This window comes from Saccostrea cucullata, unplaced genomic scaffold (assembly GCF_032062105.1).
Source record: "Saccostrea cucullata isolate Sc308-1 unplaced genomic scaffold, CSIRO_AGI_Scuc_v1 ctg457, whole genome shotgun sequence".
NCBI lineage: Eukaryota > Metazoa > Mollusca > Bivalvia > Ostreida > Ostreidae > Saccostrea > Saccostrea cuccullata.
In genome coordinates this window covers 207,428-228,667 of record NW_026933724.1, presented here as the reverse complement: position 1 = coordinate 228,667, position 21,240 = coordinate 207,428, and the positions used below count along the sequence as shown (strand labels likewise).

Genomic DNA, 21,240 nt, shown 5'->3' with positions numbered 1-21,240 from the left:
ACAAAGTTTTAAAAAACTATTTTCAGCAGATAAGTGAATGTCAAGGTCACAAGGTCATTGACCTTGGCGTCATTTAAAGAACTTCATTAGTGAAGTATGCACACCAAATATGAAGTCTCTATCATGGTTCAAAAGTTATGGCGAAAATTTTGTAAAATCTATTTTTAACATATATATCAAGACACTCTAACTTGTCTATCTCTCATGACATTTTTTTAAAAAGCTATTGCAAATGAGGTCATTTTATCTTGTACTGACATTGTCTTGTAAGACATTGTATCTTGTACTGACATATGTATCTTGTACTGACATTGTATCTTATGCTGACATGGTTCACTGACATTGTAGTTGTACTGACACTGTGTCTTGACAACATTGTATTAACTGAAAGCTGATATTTATCTTGTACACATTGTATCTTGTACACATTGTATCTTGTACAATTGTATCTTGTCTGACATTGTATCCTGTCTGACATTGTTTTTAGTTTGTGTCTTGTACTGACCCGGTGTCTTGTACTGACATTGTATCTTGTATATTGACATTGTATCTTGTACTGACACTGTATCTTGTACTGACATTGTATCTTGTATGAATTGTATCTCTATGACTTTATCTGTATATGTTCATTTATGTAAAATGTATGGTACTGACATTGTATCTTGTACAGACATTGTGTCTTGACAACATTGACAGACATTGTATCTTGTAGACAAATCTCATATAATATATCAAACATTGTACTTGTTCTGACATTGTAAACAATGACATTGTATCTTGTTCTGATATTGTATCTTGTACAAACATTGATTCTTGTACAGATCCGGTGTCTTGTTCTGACATGGTATCTTGTACTGACATTGTATCTTGTTTTGACATTGTATCTTGTACTGACATTGTATCTTGTTCTGACATGCTATCTTGTACTTACATTGTGACTTGTACTGACATTGTATCTTGTACTGACATTGTATCTTGTACTGACATTGTATCTTGTACTGACATTGTATCTTGTACTGACATTGTATCTTGTTCTGACATTGTATCCTGTACTGACATTGTATCTTGTACAGACATTGTGTCTTGTACTGACCCGGTGTCTTGTACTGACATTGTATCTTGTACCGACATTGTATCTTGTACTGACACTGTATCTTGTACAGACATTGTATCTTGTACTGACATTCTATCTTGTACTGACATTGTATCTTGTACCGACATTGTATCTTGTACTGACACTGTATCTTGTACAGACATTGTATCTTGTACTGACATTCTATCTTGTACTGACATTGTATCTTGTACAGACATTGTATCTTGTACTGACATTGTATCTTGTACTAACATTTTATCTTGTACTGACATTATATCTTGTACTGACCTTGTATTTTGTACTGACATTGTATCTTGTAACATTGTATCTTGTACTGACATTGTATCTTGTACTGACATTGTATCTTGTACTGACACTGTATCTTGTACTGACATTGTATCTTGTACTGACATTGTATCTCGTACTGACATTGTATCTTGTTCTGACATTCTATCTTGTACTGACAATGTATCCTGTACTGACATTGTATCTTGTACAGACATTGTGTCTTGTACTGACATTGTATCTTGTACAGACATTGTATCTTGTACTGACATTGTATCTTGTACTGACACTGTGTCTTGTAATGACATTGTATCTTGTACTGACATTGTATCTTGTACTGACATTATATCTTGTATATTGATATTGTATCTTGTATATTGACATTGTATCTTGTACTGACATTGTATCTTGTATATTGACATTGTATCTTGTTCTGACATTCTATCTTGTTCTGACATTGTATCCTGTACTGACATTGTATCTTGTACAGACATTGTATCTATATTGACATTGTATCTTGTTCTGACATTGTATCTTGTTCTGACATTGTATCTTGTACTGACATTATCTTGTACTGACATTGTATCTTGTACTGACCCCGTGTCTTGTTCTGACATGGTATCTTGTACTGACATTGTATCTTGTTCTGACATTGTATCTTGTTCTGACATTGTATCTTGTACTGACATTGTATCTTGTACAGACATTGTGTCTTGTACTGACCCGGTGTCTTGTACCGACATTGTATCTTGTATATTGACATTATATCTTGTACTGACATTGTATCTCGTCCTGACATTGTATCTTGTACTGACATTGTATCTTGTACTGACATTGTATCTTGTACTGACATTGTATCTTGTACAGACATTGTGTCTTGTACAGACATTGTATCTTGTACTGACATTGTATCTTGTACTGACATTGTATCTTGTACTGACATTGTGTCTTGTTCTGACATTGCATCTTGTTCTGACATTGTTTCTTGTATTGACATTGTATCTTGTACTGACATTGTATCTTGTACTGACATTGTATCTTGTACAGACATTGTGTCTTGTACTGACATTGTATCTTGTATATTGACATTGTATCTTGTTCTGACATTCTATCTTGTTCTGACATTGTATCCTGTACTGACATTGTATCTTGTACAAACATTGTATCTATATTGACATTGTATCTTGTTCTGACATTCTATCTTGTTCTGACATTGTATCCTGTACTGACATTGTATCTTGTACTGACATTGTATCTTGTACTGACATTGTATCTTGTACTGACATTGTATCTTGTACTGACATTGTATCTTGTACTGACATTGTATCTTGTACAGACATTGTGTCTTGTACAGACATTGTATCTTGTACTGACATTGTATCTTGTTCTGACATTCTATCTTGTACTGACATGGTATCTTGTACAGACATTGTATCTTGTACTGACATTGTATCTTGTACTGACATTGTATCTTGTTCTGACATTGTATCTTGTACTGACATTGTATCTTGTACTGACATTGTATCTTGTACTGACATTGTATCTTGTACTGACATTGTATCTTGTACAGACATTGTATCTTGTACAGACATTGTATCTTGTTCTGACATGCTATCTTGTACTTACATTGTGACTTGTACTGACATTGTATCTTGTACTGACATTGTATCTTGTAGTGACATTGTATCTTGTACTGACATTGTATCTTGTAGTGACATTGTGTCTTGTACTGACATTGTATCTTGTACTGACATTGTATCTTGTACTGGCATTGTATCTTGTACTGACATTGTATCTTGTATAGACATTGTGTCTTGTACTGACCCGGTGTCTTGTACTGACATTGTATCTTGTACTGACATTGTATATTGTATATTGACATTGTATCTTGTTCTGACATTCTATCTTGTACAGACATTGTATCTTGTACTGACATTGTATCTTGTACTGACATTGTATCTTGTACAGACATTGTGTCTTGTACAGACATTGTATCTTGTACTGACATTGTATCTTGTACTGACATTGTATCTTGTTCTGACATTGTATCTTGTTCTGACATTGTATCTTGTACAGACATTGTGTCTTGTACAGACATTGTATCTTGTGCTGACATTGTATCTTGTTTTGACATTCTATCTTGTACAGACGTTGTGTCTTGTACTGACATTGTATCTTGTACAGACATTGTGTCTTGTACAGACATTGTATCTTGTACTGACATTGTATCTTGTTCTGACATTCTATCTTGTACTGACATTGTATCTTGTTCTGACATTCTATCTTGTACTGACATTGTATCTTGTACTGACCCCGTGTCTTGTTCTGACATTGTATCTTGTAATGACTTGTATCTAATACTGACATTGTATCTTGTACTGACACTGTGTCTTGTAATGACATTGTGTCTTGTAATGACATGGTATCTTGTATTGACATTGTATCTTGTACTGACATTGTATCTTGTACTGACATTATATCTTGTATATTGACATTGTATCTTATACTGACAATGTATCTTGTTCTGACTACTCAGTACTTTAACTCGTTCTGACATTGCAAATTGTTTAAACATTATCTTGCTACAACTGCGTAACCCCCCCCCCCTTCCTCCCCTTCAAACATTTTTTTTTATAATTAGATTCATGGTTTTAAAAAGGCTGCCAGTGTATTAATTTCTTTTTTTTTTTTTTTTTTTAGTGTTTTTAACTAAATAAAATATTACTTCAGGGGCAGAATGTAAATTTACTTTAGAAACAGCTGAAGTTTTTATGTCGGTAGCTTAAAGAAGTTCTGGTAAAATATTTAACTAAGTTAACTAGGTTAGCTAAATTGAAAGCCATAAACTGTGAATGCAAAATACAGTTAACAAGCTAATTCAGAGAATTTGTGTCCCCCGCTTAGGGAAAAAGTAAACCATGCGCAGTTCGTGGAGGGGGGGGGGGGGGGGGGGGGTGTCAGAGCCCCCTGACTTAAGTTGTAAATAATTAAATTTGTAGAATTATTATATGTATACATGTATACGGAAGCAAATAAAATACATGTATGTCAATATGCATATAAAGATTTGATTGCTTATTCTTTATTACGTGTATAGAAGATTCTTTTTATATGGAATATTTACATGATTTATCACACTGTAATAATGATTTTATAACCTCATAAATTTTTCATTTCACATGCTGAATACTATCATTTAGTAAAAAAAAAAAAAGTATTTAAAAAAAAAAAAAAAGAAAGCATCGACCGAGATTCGATCCCGGGACCTCTCACACTTGAAGCGAGAGACATTTTTTTTTTTTCTCTCTCTTTTATTGATATATTCATCTTCATTTGCATACACTTATAACAACTAAGTTACAACAATATTAAAAAGAGGGCAATAAAAATCACATAAGTTTGTTTAAAAAATAAATAAAAGTATGCCTTCAGTTTCTTTCACAATATGATTTCTGTTCAAAAACTTTTTATAAAACATATGTTTTCTATTTTCATCAATGCACAAATAATGAAAATAATATGAAATATAATGTCTCAACATACATTTGCACAATTTTGTAACATCAATAAGTTTGCCACAATGTAAGTATATTTGTCTTCTTTTGTAAATTGAAATTCTACACATTGACAGAAAAAAATTCAGAAAGAAAATATTAACATGTTTGAGTTTCATTGAAAAACCGTTTAAAAAAATATTTTCAAAATTCAAGGTATTATACACACTATTTTCACAGTCTTTCAAGAACGATTCTAGATGATAAATAACAAAATTCTTCTTAAAATCTTGTAGTTCTTTACATTCTAAAAATAGGTGAAATATGTCCTCAGTACCTGATTCACAAACAGCACAAACTTTAGACTCAATCTTCCCAATTTTAAATAATTTTTCATTCGTAAAGATAATATTATGAAAGACTTTAAAATCTATTTCTATAATATCTGGCGGTTTAAATGGTTCCCATAATATCAACCATCTTTGTTTTATGTCATCTTGATTAACCATTTGAAATTTATTACACCAGAATTGGTCTGAAACAGGGTGTAAAAAAAGCTTTGCAATAAGTAATCTATAAAATATCCGTACAGTACAGGAATTGAATACCATATTTTGATCTTTGAATTTGATACAAAAATCAGGTTCAAAATTATTCCTTGTATATTCAGTTTCACAAACATATTTTCTCCATTCATCTGGAATAACTGATTTCAAACAAATATAATTGTCTCTGATAGTTTTGACATCTATATCAGGATTCTCCTCTTGAATAATTTCTATAATACAAGAAACAGGTAGAAAACCAGGTATAACCTCATAAGTAATGTCTGTTACATGCGAAATACCTGATCTTATAAAATGATCCCATTTCAACATCTTACTATTTGTAACAATTTGTGGATTACAAAATAAACAATAATCATAAATATCATTATTATCTTTCTTGTATTCTATACTATCTTCTATTGCATACCAAGCGTCCATCATCTCCTTATAGTACTGAGGGAGAAACTGAAGATCTTTCTTATTAAATCTTAATAAAAATAATTCAAACCCTGCTCTCAAACCACAAATTTTTGACAAAAAATATCTACATGTTAACTTCCATAAAAAGTTTTTTTCATTGCACAAATATTTTGCTAAATTCTTCAGTCTGAAGGCCAACATTTTAACATATATATCAATAACATTCAAACCACCCTCTCTTTTTTCTCCAATAATCGTTTTGTATGCGACTAAATGTTTACCATAATTCCACAAAAAGTGTGTACATTCCCTTTGAATACTTTCTATAGCCCATTTAGGCATTGATATCACACTTAAAAAATACCACAGTTTTGACATAAATAATGTATTTATAACTACTGCCCTTCCTTGAATTGTTAACTCTCTTAATCTCCAAAAATTCAATAATTGTTTTATTTTCTGCACTTTGTCTCTCCAATTTAGGTTTTCACATTCTTGTTTGTTCTTTCCAAAATATATACCTAAAATTTTCATTACATTTGTTTCTGAAATACATAGTAAATCTTTTTCATGCTCCAATAACTTTGCGGTTCCAATACACATTATTTCAGATTTTTGTTTGTTGATTTTTGCACCAGAAGCTTTTCCATATAAATCAAACATTTTCAAAATTTCAAAAATAGATTTCTTCTCACATGTTGCCAGAGTTGTGTCATCAGCATATTGAAACATCAATGCACGTTCATTAGACATTGGTATAGGAATTCCTACAATGCTTGTATTACTTTTTATATAACAACTTAAAGGTTCTGATGACAATACATACAATAATGCAGAAATAGGACAACCTTGTCTAACAGAGTTTTTAATCGGAAAATATTTGGTTAAAAATCCATTACTCTTAACACTGCTGTAAATATCTGTGTAGAATATACTAATCCATTTTCTAAAAATTGGTCCAAATCCAAAAACTTTCAAAACATCAAGTAAATAAACATGACTTACTCTGTCAAAAGCCTTTTCTTGATCTATTTTAATTATATATCCTTCTAAATTATCCATTTCAACCATATCTATAATATCTCTTATACTAATCAACGTATCAGCAATATCTTTACCAATAATACAACAAGTTTGATTTTCTGATACAATGTTTGGCAATACAAATTTTAACCTATTAGCCATTACTCTCGCTATTATCTTATAGTCAACATTAAGTAGGCTAATTGGTCTCCAATTTTTTAAACATCGTTTGTCACCTTTTTTCTTGTATATTAATGTAATAATACCCATCTTCATAGAATGTGACAAATGTCCTTGCATTTCTATCTCTTGATAAATTTTAAATAAAACAGACGAGAGTTGTGGTAAAAACATTTTGTAAAATTCAACAGTTAACCCATCTGAACCTGGACTTTTGTTATTTGACATTCCTTTAACAGCCTTATCTATTTCATCACAGTCAATAGCCTGTTCACACATGTCAACATCTGTTTCATTAAGTTTTTTGTCAACAAAAGATAAAAGCTTGTCCTTACTTTCACTTTCAATTGTAACTGAAGAATATAGCTTAGAATAAAATTGATACTGTAAATTTAAAATAGAATCAGTGTCATTCTTAATTATCCCCTCCTCATCAATTAATTCTTTAACTGTATTAGACTCTTGTCTCTTCTTTTCTAAATTCAAAAAATACTTTGTACATCTATCTGACTCATTTGCCCATTGAGCTTTTGACCTCAAAATAGCTCCTCTGCATTTTTCATTTTCTAATTCTGCCAAATCCATTTTTAATGCTTCATATTTTTCTATATCAGTGTTACTACCATTTGCAATATTTTGTGACATTCTCTGTAAAGCATTTTGAATTCTATAAAATTCTCTATTCTTTTCCTTTACTTTCGTCTTGCTATAACATTGTGAAAATTTCTTTATCTTATATTTTAAATTATCTGAAGCGAGAGACATGACCACTGGCCCACGGAATCGCTTTACCCGATGTGAAGTATATGCAGAACTGAAGTCACATATATGTATATATATATTCATGTTTCATGTTCGGTATTCTCAAAATTTTACACAATCCATGGTGTTTGATTTATTTAGCCTGTATTAAACAGTTCTAATAGATGTAATAAGAACATAAAGTCCGCCGAGAACCTGTTTTATACGCAATAACTCTCCTCATGCCCCTGCGCTAAAAATAGCGACATGTAATACTATAAATACTAATAAAACAACGGGTCGGGGCACTTTGAGAGGGGCGAGAGACGTCCTAGGGAGTTTTGGTATAAAATTACATTGCATAAGCTCAAAATCTTCTTGAAATATCGCCCGGAAATGATAGTATTACACACAGACAGAATGTATAAATTTACGACCTTGAACTTTAACCTTTTGACCTCAAAATCAATAGGGGTCTTCCTTAGGCCACAGGGAGTTGTTATATAAAATTTCATTGCAATAGCTCAAATGGTTCTAGAGATATCGTGTGGAAACGAAAGTGTTTTAACATACAGAATTTGCTTATTTATGACCTTGACCTTTGACCTTTTGACCTCAAAATCAATAGGGGTCTTCTTTAGTCCATAGGGAGTTGCTATGCTAAATTTCATTGCAAAAGCTCAAAGGGTTCTCGAGATATCGTGTGGAAACGAAAGCGTTACAGACAGACAGAAAGACGGACGGACGGACGGACGGACGGACAAACCCAAATTAATATCCCCCACTTTTCAAGCGGGGGACAAAAATTTGGTTAACAAATAGTCCATATTAAATTTTGATCAATCTTTTTCATAAATATAAAGATGGGAAAAAGAGATGAAAAACAGCAAAGTGAATCAGGTGCTCGAGTGTTGTGACTTGTGGATCTCGTGTTTCATATTTAACATAGATGAAGCATGTGTTTTTTGAATTCATATGAGCTCCAAATAAGCATAAACGAAATTAAGTATCTTCTCAAATATTTTTGTCCCCCGCTTGAAAAGTGGGGGATATTAATTTGGGTCTGTCCGTCCGTCCGTCTTTCTGTCTGTCTGTAACGCTTTCGTTTCCACACGATATCTCGAGAACCCTTTGAGCTTTTGCAATGAAATTTTGCATAGCAAATCCCTATGGAATAAAGAAGAACCCTATTGATTTTGACGTCAAAAGGTCAAAGGTCAAGGCCACAAATAAGCAAATTCTGTCTGTTACAACACTTTCGTTTCCACGTGCACACGATATCTCTATAACCATTTGAGCTATTGCAATGAAATTTTACATAACAACTCCCTGTGGCCAAATGAAGACCCCTATTGATTTTGAGGTCAAAAGGTCAAAGTTCAAGGTCGTAAATTTATACATTTTGTCGTGTGTAACACTATCATTTCCGGGCGATATTTCAAGACGATTTTGAGCTTATGCAATGTAATTTTATACCAAAACTCCCTTGGACCTCTCTCAACCCTCTCAAAGTGCCACGCCCCGTTGGTTTTATATGTATTTATAGTATTACATGTCGCTATTTTTCGCACAGGGGCATGAGGAGAGTTATTGCGTATAAAACAGTTTCTCGGCGGACTTATGTTCTTATTACATCTATCAGAACTGTTTGAAAAGGCTAAATAAATCAAACACCATGGATTGTGTAAAATTTTGACAATACCAAACATGAATATAGACATGTATGTGACTTCACTTCTGCATAAACTTGGCTCCATGTAAAGCGATTCCTTGGTCTAGTGGTATGTTTCTCGCTTCCCATGAGAGAGGCCCCGAGTTAAAGTCGGACCACTTCTTTTTTTAGAGATACTTTTTTTTACTAAATAATAGTATTCAGCGCGCGAAATGAAAAATTTGCGAGGTCTGGCTTGTACAAACTCATAAAATTATCATTACAGTGTGATAAATATTCTATATAAAAAGAATCTTCTATACACATAATAAAGAATAAGCAATTAAATCTTTATATCCATAATGGTATATTTCATTTGCTTCAGTATACATGCATGTATACATTTAATAATTCTTCAAATTCAGTGAGGGGGGTCAGACCCCCCCCCCCCTCCCCCCGAACTGCGCATGTTTTACTTTTTCCTTAAGCGGGGGACACAAATTCTCTGAATTAGCTTGTCAGTTCTAATTTCCTGAGCATGCTGAGCGCATTTTTAAAATTTTCTTGTGCGCGTCATAAATTTTAATAATGTAATTCAGTTGATGAATTGTTGAAATAATATGATGCGCATTCTGAATTCTGAATCCGCCATTACACTAATTGTGTCCGTTCTTCAGCGTGAAATGTCTTTTCCGGGGGTATATAGTTTTTGTCGTGTCCGTCCGTCTGTCTGGCTGTCTGTTTGTCTTCTTCTTAAAAGGGTGGGGATGAGAGCTGTTTTTCTCCTTTTTATGCTTCATATGTACGACGTACGCTGTGTTCCTTTAAACTAAACAGGGGGTCCGCATTTTCTGGGAGAGGGGGTCTACGTTCATTTTTTTTTACTTGCTTTACCGAGAATACTATACATACGGATATGCTCTATAATTTGGCAAATTCCAGGGGGGTTCCGTCGGATCCCTCCCCACATTACTCATATCTATAGGTCCCTAGCTGCATATTGTGTTATAATTCTTTTCTTTCCTCCTCTAATGAGGGTAATAAAGTATGAATGAATCTTAGATTTAGATATAATATTAATAAAACAAAATTTTACAGAATTATCTCTCCTCTCCTTCTCCCAACCCCTTCCACCCCCCTATGTCCGATATTTAAATCATCGGCTATTTTCTGATTTTAATGCAAACATAGAAAGTAAAGGAAAAGGCGCATATCGATGTAACTTGCAAGAATGTGTGAAACTTAACATGTGTAGATGTAAGTTCTAAATTTATAGATGATATGTTGCGATATCAGGTACATAAATATGTTGAAAAAGAATGCAATGTATCTAGGAAAATATAAAAAAAGTAAAATAACCAACTATAATTAAATAAATAAAAGAAAGAAAGAAAAGTATTCATTAACTAGTTCCATAGATTATCTTAATTAATTTTGTATCAATTGTTTTCCTTTAGAATACCGGGAAATTATTTTTTTACTTGTGATGTAGAAACATGGACACTTTTACGTACGAGATATTGACATCTGCTAGCTTTCACTTTCGGTTTCAGCGAGCACATGTTGCATGTTGTTTGTAAACAATTGCGTTTATTTGCATTTTATTGATGACAAGAATTGACTTCTCAGAGTGAAATATACCGTAGAAGACATCGAAAATCTTTATGTTTTTAGTGCAACTTAACCATTCCCAGTATTCTTCATCCTCCAAAGGTTAAGAAAACAGCAGGGATTCCACTCCTCTTTTAGCAAAAGTTATGACGTAGTACGCAAATGGGATATCCTCCTCACAACGTAGCGAAGCATTTCCGCTGAATTTCCCTCCCGCTGTACAGGTGGGTGTCGGACCGTATGTTTACTTTCCCACCAGCCATGGAGCGGTGACAGGAGGCAGCTCCATCCGTACAGGTAAGTGTCTTACTGATTTATCCAACTCTCTGTCCAGTTTACTGTATCAAGTATTTTTATATTGAGGGGGATTTCTAGCCTTATGGGGAAATAAATTTTATGGCGAGTTCGGCGAATTTGAAAAACCTCTATAAATAATACATATATCGTATTTAATGTCTGACGTGCTTAATGATCTGTATCTTTTCCTCGTCAGGTTTTTCACTTCTTAAAAAGTTTATAATTGAGAGAATGTTCTGCAATTATTCCAGATATTCTCGATATACGATTTCGTTTTTGTGATACATCTACCAGACTTTACCTGTTCACGGTCACTCAGAGAGTATCATATACATTTATTATCGTTGGAAAATATTTTCTATTCATATGTTTGATTATTTTAAATTTCCATTTAATCTAATTGTAAGTGTTGCATACGAAAAGAGTATGTCGTCATTTAATATAAGGATAATTGCTGGTGTATTACATAACACATTCTCTGTAATTTATGGGGGTTTGGATAACTCATAATGACAGGCGAATTTTTAGAAAACACTTGAAGTATGTTTTTTAATGCATACACTGGGGCAATTAATATTTTAAAAGAAGGTAGTATTTAGAGTATGCAAATCTGGCCTTATGAGAGAACAATGTTAGAATTACTGTAGCCAAGCCAAATGTTAATTCAAAGGTCTTTAACAGGTAGCTGACAGCATATAGGGGCTATTAGTTTGTCTTAAATGGGAGGAACGTTTTCTATTTTTGTATGCTTACTGTGAAACAAAGATATCTTCCCTTCCCTTGAATACATTTAAATTTGAAATTTTAAGTTTCAGTTGGTCAAATACTTGAAATTAACATTTCATGTTTAGCATGGAAAAACATCCCACATTCCACAAAAGAAAATATGAAAAGTATATATTTTTTTTTACATTGAAATCCTTCATTTAGATTAAAGAGAATTTTTTAAATTACTAAAATATTCAAGGAAGACATTTTCAAATAATTGTTACCTTTAGAATAATAAACAGGATTTCATGCTGTGGGTTAAATTTATCAAAACTGTCTCCTCTCTATTCACCCTGTCATCATTATGATTATGTAAACTAGGAGTAATATGTCATTTAATCAATAGGAATTAATTACATTCCTAATTATCACCTCGTCTTGCCTGTATGACCTGAAGCCTGTCAGCTGTCTATGCTAGATTACCTCAGAGAATTAGCCCGGGGCCCAGGTCTGTGCTTATTTTGGGGTAAGCTTTTCTTCAACATAATTATACCTGTACAAGGTATATAGAGGGTACATGTCATAAATCAGATCACATTTTCTCCACTTCAGGCACTGAATAAGGAGCTCATTTTGTCTGTCTATTGAATTTTTATGATTTTGACCTTCCAAGATTTCGTTTTATTTGATAAATTATCATTCCTGGTTATTGGATATAAATGAGTAAGTATTTTTTCTGATTGGTGAAATGTGGAGGATGTTGTACACAAATTCATATTCCAATTTAGAAAGTTTATCTTTATATTTTTATAGGGGTTAAATTAAATCTGGTAGGATAAAAATGTTTTATTAGGGTGAAAATATTAAATTTTTAGGAACATTTCCCCAAACTTTATTATATATCTTAAAACTTGGTGAGGTAAGTTTAGGGATTTAAATGGGTTTAGAGTTTAGCTTTAACACAGATATGATGGGATGTGGGTAAATTACATTTGTGTAAAATTGTTGTATTGTAGAATGAGCGCGGGAGGAGAAATATTGCTGAGGTATAAATTGTGAGATCTAACATATCAGCCAAGATGGAGAAGACCATGCACTACACGTCTGTAAACCATGCACACCAGGCCATCGAGCAGATCAACCAGCTAAGGAACCGACGAGAACTCTGCGACATCATCCTCCGGTGCAATGAAACCAGAATATTCGCCCATAAGTTGGTCCTGTCTGTGAATTCGCCTTACTTTAAAGGCCTTATGAATACTAGGTACTACATGGAACCTGGGCTGTATGAACACCCGTTGAAAGGAATTGAGGGGGAGGCGGTACAAACGATCGTCGATTTCTTCTACACAGCCACTGTATCAGTTAACGAGGAGACGGTTTGGACGTTGCTACCCGCAGCTGCTAAGTTGCATGTTGCTGAGATTCAGAGCTTGTGCAGCAACTTTCTGCTTTCAGTATTAGACATTGAGAACTGTTTAAAGATTCATCAGATTGCCACCGAATGCCTTGCCTCTAACCTTCTCAAGGAGAGTACAGACTTTATCAAAGAAAATTTCGAAAAGGTATAATCACTTTATCTATTTAACCTATTGAAAATCTTTGTCTTGACTTCAGTATTTGCATATACCCAGAAAGTATCAAACTAATTTCCTCCTATTTTTCACTTTTAATGATATAATGAATGAGTTTATGTTAGGCCTGATATCTGTACTCTGGTATGATTTTACAGTAATACATGTAACACATTGTTACTTCTCTTTATTCTCAGTTATTGGAGGAAGACTGTTTCCTAGACTTGGAGTTCTGGGAGGCCATGCCCCACTTGAAGCGTTTGGGGGACACAGGACTTTCTAATGACCAGGTTCTTCATGCCATTAAGTGCTGGTTTATAGCCGCCATTGATGAACGACAAATCTATGGATCCCAAGTAAGTGTTGACCAATTCCTTGTAACCCTGTCAAGGCGGTACATAAGCAATATGGAGTATGTCTTTATATACTGCTGTACATATAAAAACCTCACAATCGTCAGACATATACAATGTATGAATTTTTATCCAAACTGAACATTCCACAGAGAGTTTGCTACTGGGGAGGACATTAAATCAGAATAATGTATGGAAAATGTGGGTTAATCATCTCCCAGAAAGGTGTTGCTGAAAGTTTTATTTAAACTAGATTCATTAATAGGCAGTAATTATCATATTTTTACAGTATCATTGGAATATTAAATTCATTATAGAGGCATTCAGGTGCTAGGATCCCAGGCCAGGCTTAGACCTGACAGCCCCCCATCTGTGTCGTACATTTACAAACTTGTACCCCCTCCAGCTATAGCAATGTACGGAGAGATCTGGAGAATTAATCTGATCGTTTTATTCCCTCCGCTCAGCCAAGCGGTAGTAAAACAGTTAAATGTATAGCTGGGGGGTAGACACAGAATTAAAGGTCCCTGTTGACATTGTCAGGGATTGAGTTGGTTTTTCGTCTCTCCCTCAAATGCCAGCCAGGTAGAACAGTGTTAGGCCTCGGGCAATAGTAGGTAATTATATCACTTGGATGGTATGCATATAATTCCACGTCGTCGTTCATTTCCTCCCGTTTATCTAGACAGTGTTTTTTTCCCCTGAAGGATATGCTCTGTTAAGATCTACTTGGTCACACCTGGCTGAATCAAAATGTGGGGATTGAAAAAAAAAAACTTTCCTCACAAGATATTATGGCAAAGTAATGTTGTCGGTACAATGGAGAGTTTAAATAGAAAAAAAAATTTGGCAGAAGGAGGTTTTTAATTTTTATACCTATAGACAGCCCCCCAAATTGTGAACTTTCTATCCACCAGCTTTTGAAGGGTAATTGCGTGTTATTTGTGCATTGGCTCGTGACACTTAGGTGTTGAAATCCTCATTAAAGGATTCTTAACACCAAGAAAATTAAATTTAGAATATAGCTCTTTTAGTAATTAAAGTTTTTTTCCCATGATGATTAAAGGCATATATAGTAATTACAGTTTAAATGACAGGAATGTATTCATAAAAGTAAAGAAATTGAATATTTGAAGATTTTAGTCTACGATATTTAGAATATATATAATGAAAAAAAATTATACGAAGTAAAAGTTTGCATTAAAAAATGGGTAGATTTAATCAAAATTAGAACTCAAAGGTTAAATTTGGTTGAAAAGTATAGTGTCTATGGTAAGAAATTTTAAAAAAGAAATTTTACAAATACATGTACTTGTACATTGTGATCATGCCTAGAAGTAAACTGTTCCCTATAGGAAAATATTTAGTAGTCTAGTCTCAACTTATAACAGAGTCTCAGCTGTCTCAGTTCTCAGTTGAAGATCTGGGAGGGTTGTTTGTTGTTTGCATGATGCTAACTCCGCCATCAACGACCAGAGAGGGATACGATCAAGGAATTAACTCTATATAACATACATAACGTAAACAGACAGTAGGATGTAGTCAGTAGTGCAGATTGGGCCACCGTCCTCCACACGTGATGAAGTACTTACAAAAGTTCACCCGACTTAAAGTTCCTTGAAAATGTATTGATAATATATAGGAAGTTTTTAATCATGGCAAATCATAGTAGTGAAAAATTTTGTTAATAAGTACATTTTATTCAGAATATATTGAGAGATATTTTAAATTAACTAGATATTAAAAATATATATCGTAAAGTTAGTAAAAAAAATAATTTGATATTTATCTCTTTTTCTGTGGAAAAAATCATCATTTTGTCTGTTATTTTTCAGTTGATAAAAATAGACTAGCTTTTATTAACTACACTTGGGAGTATTTTTATAAAGATAGGAAGTTATTATTGCCAAACACAACAACTCGTCGTGTAATATGATAATCTGAAAGGAAACGAGATATGTTAAAGCCTACATGTTATACATGTACCCAGAAATCCGATATATGATCACCTATATAAAATATAACTTGAAAAAAAATCTTTGAATTGCATACACATATTGCATATCAGCCAAAAGACTTATTTTTGTATTTGGAAATGCTTTTTAATAACATTTTATCTTACAGATCATCAAGAAGTTTCCAAACCTTGCACAGAAGCTTGAGGACTTTATTCCGTGTGAGTTTCTGGAAAACGGAGCTGAAATTCAGGGTACGCAAGTAAAAGTCTCAAAGAGAAAGGGACTTAAAATCCCCTTACGTCAAGTGACCCACAATGAAAATTCAGACAGAAATTCTCTGTATTCTTCCCCTCACAGATCCCCACTGTCACCTACCGGTAATGAATTAATTTATACTTATAAAAATCTTCTGTAAACTTCTTTTATTTCTGAATTGTTATTGATGAATCATTATTAATATTCTTGATCAGTGTGGACATTGATTTAGTTGTCTACATGAGAAATCAGTACCTATTAAGCACACATTAGTGATGCTCCTAATCACCCGATAGAACAGACTAACAGACACCTCACACGACAAAAGCCTTGATCTGATGTAATTGTAGATGGTATTAAAAACAGAAATATCTTTTCTGATGAGCTGTGTCAAGTCGGCATTGAAATATTTGTCTCTGAACAAAAATCAATGCTGCCCACCTTTTCTTGTATGACTGCTCCACTCGTATAATTTGTGACTTGTAGCAATAAACACCCATGTCCAATTTTAGTGGAACAGAATCTGTTACACATTGACTGTTTGTTCTCACCAGTGTTTTGAAATATGCATCGTTAAGGAATAATTGTAAACCGCTTAGCAAGGTCTTTTGTGGAGAAATGAAATATTTTGGTGTTGAATTTCTTCTGTATGCTATGAAGGGTTGAAAGGCTTAGATAAATTGTTACTTAAATAATTTCAATCATAAAAATATAAATACCAGTCATATTACCTGACTTTAACAGGTTCGTTTTCTATTGACATTAAGAGTGCATCAAAAATTTTATTTTGCAGTCAAAAAAATCAGACAACTTAGAAACGATGAATGAAAATCTAGTTGTTTTGAAAATTAAATTCTTTGTGTGTGTGTTTTAATATAAGAAATTCTGAATCAGCATTAGAGAGAATGATTTTAGTTTTACTGTCTTGTCTTTCCAGAAAATGGTGTGGGCTCAAATAAAAATTCTGAAAAAGCAGCGAGTGACACCAGCAGTTCTCCACAAGAAAACAGATCCCAGGGGGCTAACCGTACACCAACCGGAATTAATGGCAAGGAAGAGAACTACATGTGCTTCGAGTGTGCTGAGGAGTTTGACACAAAAGCAGAAATGGAGGACCATGCTAAGACCCACAAAGTCTACATTAAAAAGGAGAACATATCCCCCACCCCAAACTCGACTCACAAAACTAATGGACTGTCCAACAAAAGCGAGAGCCCTAATTCTCTACCTTACAGCCCTACTCCTACTAAATTCTCAACCCCACCTCCAAGATCCTTCAGTCCATATGAAGATTATATCAAGATGAACGCCAACAAGTCCTTGGATTTCAGCAGTAGTTTAACCAGTTACCTTAGCAACACGGATGATTCTGGTGGGTCGTATTTTGACCAGTACATGAGGGCCCGTGGACTGGACAGTCCAAGCTTTGGTCAGAGATACACCCGCTCCCCCACCCCCAGCCGCGTCCAGCAGCCCACGAACCCCCTCCTGATCACCGTGACCAGCGGAACCATCGACGGGAGTGACATGAAATTCATCTGTCCTGTGTGTGGCAAAAGTTACCTGGATAAAGACTCTCTCAGCAGACATTACGAAACACATTCTCACTTTCCCTGCAATGTCTGTGGTAAAACTTACAGCACAAAATCAAACCTGCACACTCACATGAAGAAACATTCTGATGACAAGACCTACTCGTGTAACACTTGTGATAAAACCTTCACCAGTCCGTCTGTTCTAAAGACACACCTCCGTACTCACACTGGAGAAAAGCCTTTCATTTGCCCCACATGTGGAGTAGCATTTGCTAAAAATATCCACCTAAAGCGCCACTTATCCATCCACACTGGAATTAAGCCCCATGAATGTAAAGTGTGCAACAAGAGATTCAGTCGGTCCGACCACCTGAAACGTCACGTCCAGAGCATTCACACCCAGGACAGACCCCACATCTGTTCTCTCTGTGGGAAGGACTTTGTCCGCAAATACGAACTTAACAAGCACATGAAGCAGTCTCACTGGGGCTTTACTGTTGGGGATGAAGACCAGGAAATGGACTCCTCAGTGGGCGAGCCCATGGATATAGGGTCACTGTCCACCATGCACGCTGCCATGGCTAAAGGATTTGTTCCATTCCGAGAATCAAAAGCAGATACTTCTGTAGAGGAAGAAAATTCAAATTCTCCAAATCAAAAAAGTCTGAGCTCTCCTTCTGATGGCATACCAGTCACAGTCAAAGAGGAGCCTATATCACCAACCAAGTGAGGGAACCAGCCAAGAGAACCAGACTAAGAGAAACAGGATCTGGGAGATTATTATTCTCATCATTACAAGATTTTTGTATTTTTTTAATGACCTTGTTGAATGTCATTCTATTTTCTTTGTTGTTTGTAAGAATTAAGATACATTCCTGGTTTACTGCCTTTGAGCGTTCAGACAATTAGTTTGTGATTACTATGTATTGCCTAGTCTATATAGAGGGAGATAACTCATTATTGTACTAGAAGTTTATTAAGCCTTATTAATCGGATATGAAATTATTTTCTTACTTGTTACAGATTATGTTGATAGAATCTCACAGATATAATTTATTTTCTTGTTATAATTTTGAAATAATTTTATGTACACATATTAGTATTTTTTGTTTTTCCCCTACATGGTTTTGTTGGACAGAAAAAATTAGACAATACCCGTTGCAACTTAGCCTACTGAAAATGTGAAAGTTTCTATTTACAGAGATTATTAGCGTAATTTTTTTTTTCATTTAAATGTTCTGTAATACAGTATGTAAACTATTGGTTTAATCTTATATCTCTCTTTATTCTTATTTAGCTCAAAAGTGCATAGAAAATTCATAGCAATTCTTATTGAAATAAAAAATCAAATTAATTTCCCCTCTGTTGTAATCAATTTGAAACACACTTTCCTCTTTTAGTATTCAGCCCCTTATTAATTCTCATCTCTAATGCTCTGAAATATAATTATAGGTCTATTTTTGACTTTGCGTAGATCTGGATATTGGTGTTATATTCCCCTCATATTATTGCCGTTACCATTGTGAGTTTGAACCACGTGGGCTTTCATTAGGGACTAGAAGGGACCATGACATTGTGTAGTGACTGTTAAAAAATGCTCAATTTTATCACAGAGTTCTATTTGTTTTTGTTAAGTGCTTCTTATGTTTATTTTTCATATTTTGTGACATGGTTATTCATATTTAATCTGGTCTTTGCAGTACTGAGCGTGATTGTATATTTATTATTATTGTATATGGCAAAAACAGATTATTATATTATATTTTTTTTGTGTCTTTCATCTGGTACATTCAGAATTTGTTGAATAGGGATTTCAAATATTTTTGTTGAGATTATATTTGCCTTTAATTAAGTATAAACTGTACATTCCAGAACTTAATTATTTTACAATTATTATGAAATGTATATTTATTGACCAATTGTTTAATTCAGAATGTCAGTTAGACATTGATTGAGATTTATATCTTTGCACAAATAACATACGGAAATGTTTTTGTCACTAAGTTAATTAGCAGTGTTACATTCCCATATTCAGAAGCTAACAATTCTCCATTTTCTACCTATGCTTTTTCTGTATTTGGACTTTTCCCTGTGTTAATTTAGTGCTGTCCATGTTCAACTTCTCATTCTTTTCTCTGCATACTTCCAACAATAATTTCTTTTGATTCAGAATATTATTCATTCTATAAAATGCATTCCATTTTCTCTTACAGGAATTTGTTTTATGTTTGCAAACATTTCTTCGGTATATTTCTTCTTGTTAAAACTTACAGTAATTTAACATTTATTTTTTAGTTGGATTCTCCCTCTCTCCTATTTTTTCAGATCTGTAACCTTTATCAGTTGATATCTATTTTTCTGTGGGTTTTTCACTATTAATGACATAAGACATAATAATGTACAGATTTGTTAATGTTATGAAAAGTATTAAATTTTTGAAGAGATTACAAATGTTTTTTGTTTTCTTTACAAAACAGAAAGCAGTTATAAAGAATGATCCACAACTGTATGGTTGTAAAGTAGATCACCCAGTTAAACTGATATCTCACAATTTGTTACTTCCTCTAAAATAGATATCATATAATCCCTATTAACCGCCCTGGGTGCTTAGAAAATTGCAAAAAGGGGGCGGTTATTTTGGTATTCTCTTTATAATATTTAATGTCATATTTTAACTTCAACAAATCTTTTGAAAAAAAAAATTTAAAGAACCACTAAAATAATCTCCAACTTTACTTTTAGATTAAGTGAAGATATTTAATCCAAATTTTGCTAAATTAATAAATTTCCACCGACAAATTGATATGGACACATTATCATTTTCTTCAAATTTTGGCAGACTGAGAATACCATTCTATATGATTTTAATCACTGTACGAGGGGGGGGGGGCTTATTTCCTGGCAATTGAAAAAGACCTAGGGGGCATTTATAGAGGCAGGGGCGGTTGATAGGGATGATACAGTATGTTGAACTGAGATGAAAGTTCCTCCCAACTTTGACTCACATCAGTGAAGTTGGGGGAGCCTATGCAACACACTTGATGTTGATTTCCTAGATGAACATTTTTGGAGCAGATTTCTTTTCAAGCCCTTTTATGCCCTATATTAAATCAGATATGCATCTCAAGAATCACTGTCTATTTTCTGTGGCTCTTATTCAAGAAGAATATGGCATCAAATTTTCACTTTTTCTTTATTATCTCCCCTTTGAAAGAGGGTATGGCTCTTCATTTGAACAATCTCTACTCTGAGACGGTTTGTGGCAAGTTAGATTGAAACAGCACATCAAGTGATTCTTGAGAAGAAGTCCAAAATGTAACAAGTTTACAGACAATAGATAGATGCTGGAACCCTTTGATCAGAAAAATCTCACTTGAACCAAAGGATGGAGGGAGCCACACGTAGATGCTGTGCAATTATTAAATTATCATTAATTGAAATTCACGGTGGCCAATTTTCATGGATTGCTTAACGTAACAGGATTGCGGGGACATAATTTCAAGTATTCTCTAAT

General features: G+C 33.8%; 1 protein-coding gene across 2 annotated transcripts; it reads left to right on the top strand.

Annotated features, from left to right (window-relative positions):
- Window positions 1-11,197: 11,197 nt before the first annotated feature.
- On the top strand, window positions 11,198-20,136 carry LOC134239125 (myoneurin-like). 2 transcript variants are annotated; one of them, XM_062721288.1, is made up of 5 exons: window positions 11,198-11,343; window positions 13,068-13,616; window positions 13,823-13,981; window positions 16,103-16,313; window positions 17,129-20,136. In XM_062721288.1, the coding sequence occupies exons 2-5, from the start codon at window positions 13,131-13,133 to the stop codon at window positions 18,454-18,456; spliced, it is 2,184 nt and encodes a 727-aa protein (XP_062577272.1). In that variant the 5' UTR covers window positions 11,198-11,343; window positions 13,068-13,130; the 3' UTR covers window positions 18,457-20,136. The 2 variants fall into 2 exon arrangements, with proteins under 2 accessions (XP_062577272.1, XP_062577273.1); XM_062721289.1 differs by having other exon boundaries at window positions 11,200-11,343; window positions 16,103-16,187; window positions 17,129-20,134.
- The last annotated feature ends 1,104 nt before the right edge of the window (window positions 20,137-21,240 follow it).

What these genes read in the sequence shown, in the direction of transcription:
- LOC134239125 (XM_062721288.1), top strand. Translation starts at nt 13,131, where the DNA reads ATGGAGAAGACCATGCACTACACGTCTGTAAACCATGCACACCAGGCC. An exon ending in TCAAAGAAAATTTCGAAAAG is followed by an intron (nt 13,617 to 13,822) that starts GTATAATCACTT and finishes CTTTATTCTCAG; the next exon opens with TTATTGGAGGAAGACTGTTT. An exon ending in GACAAATCTATGGATCCCAA is followed by an intron (nt 13,982 to 16,102) that starts GTAAGTGTTGAC and finishes TTTATCTTACAG; the next exon opens with ATCATCAAGAAGTTTCCAAA.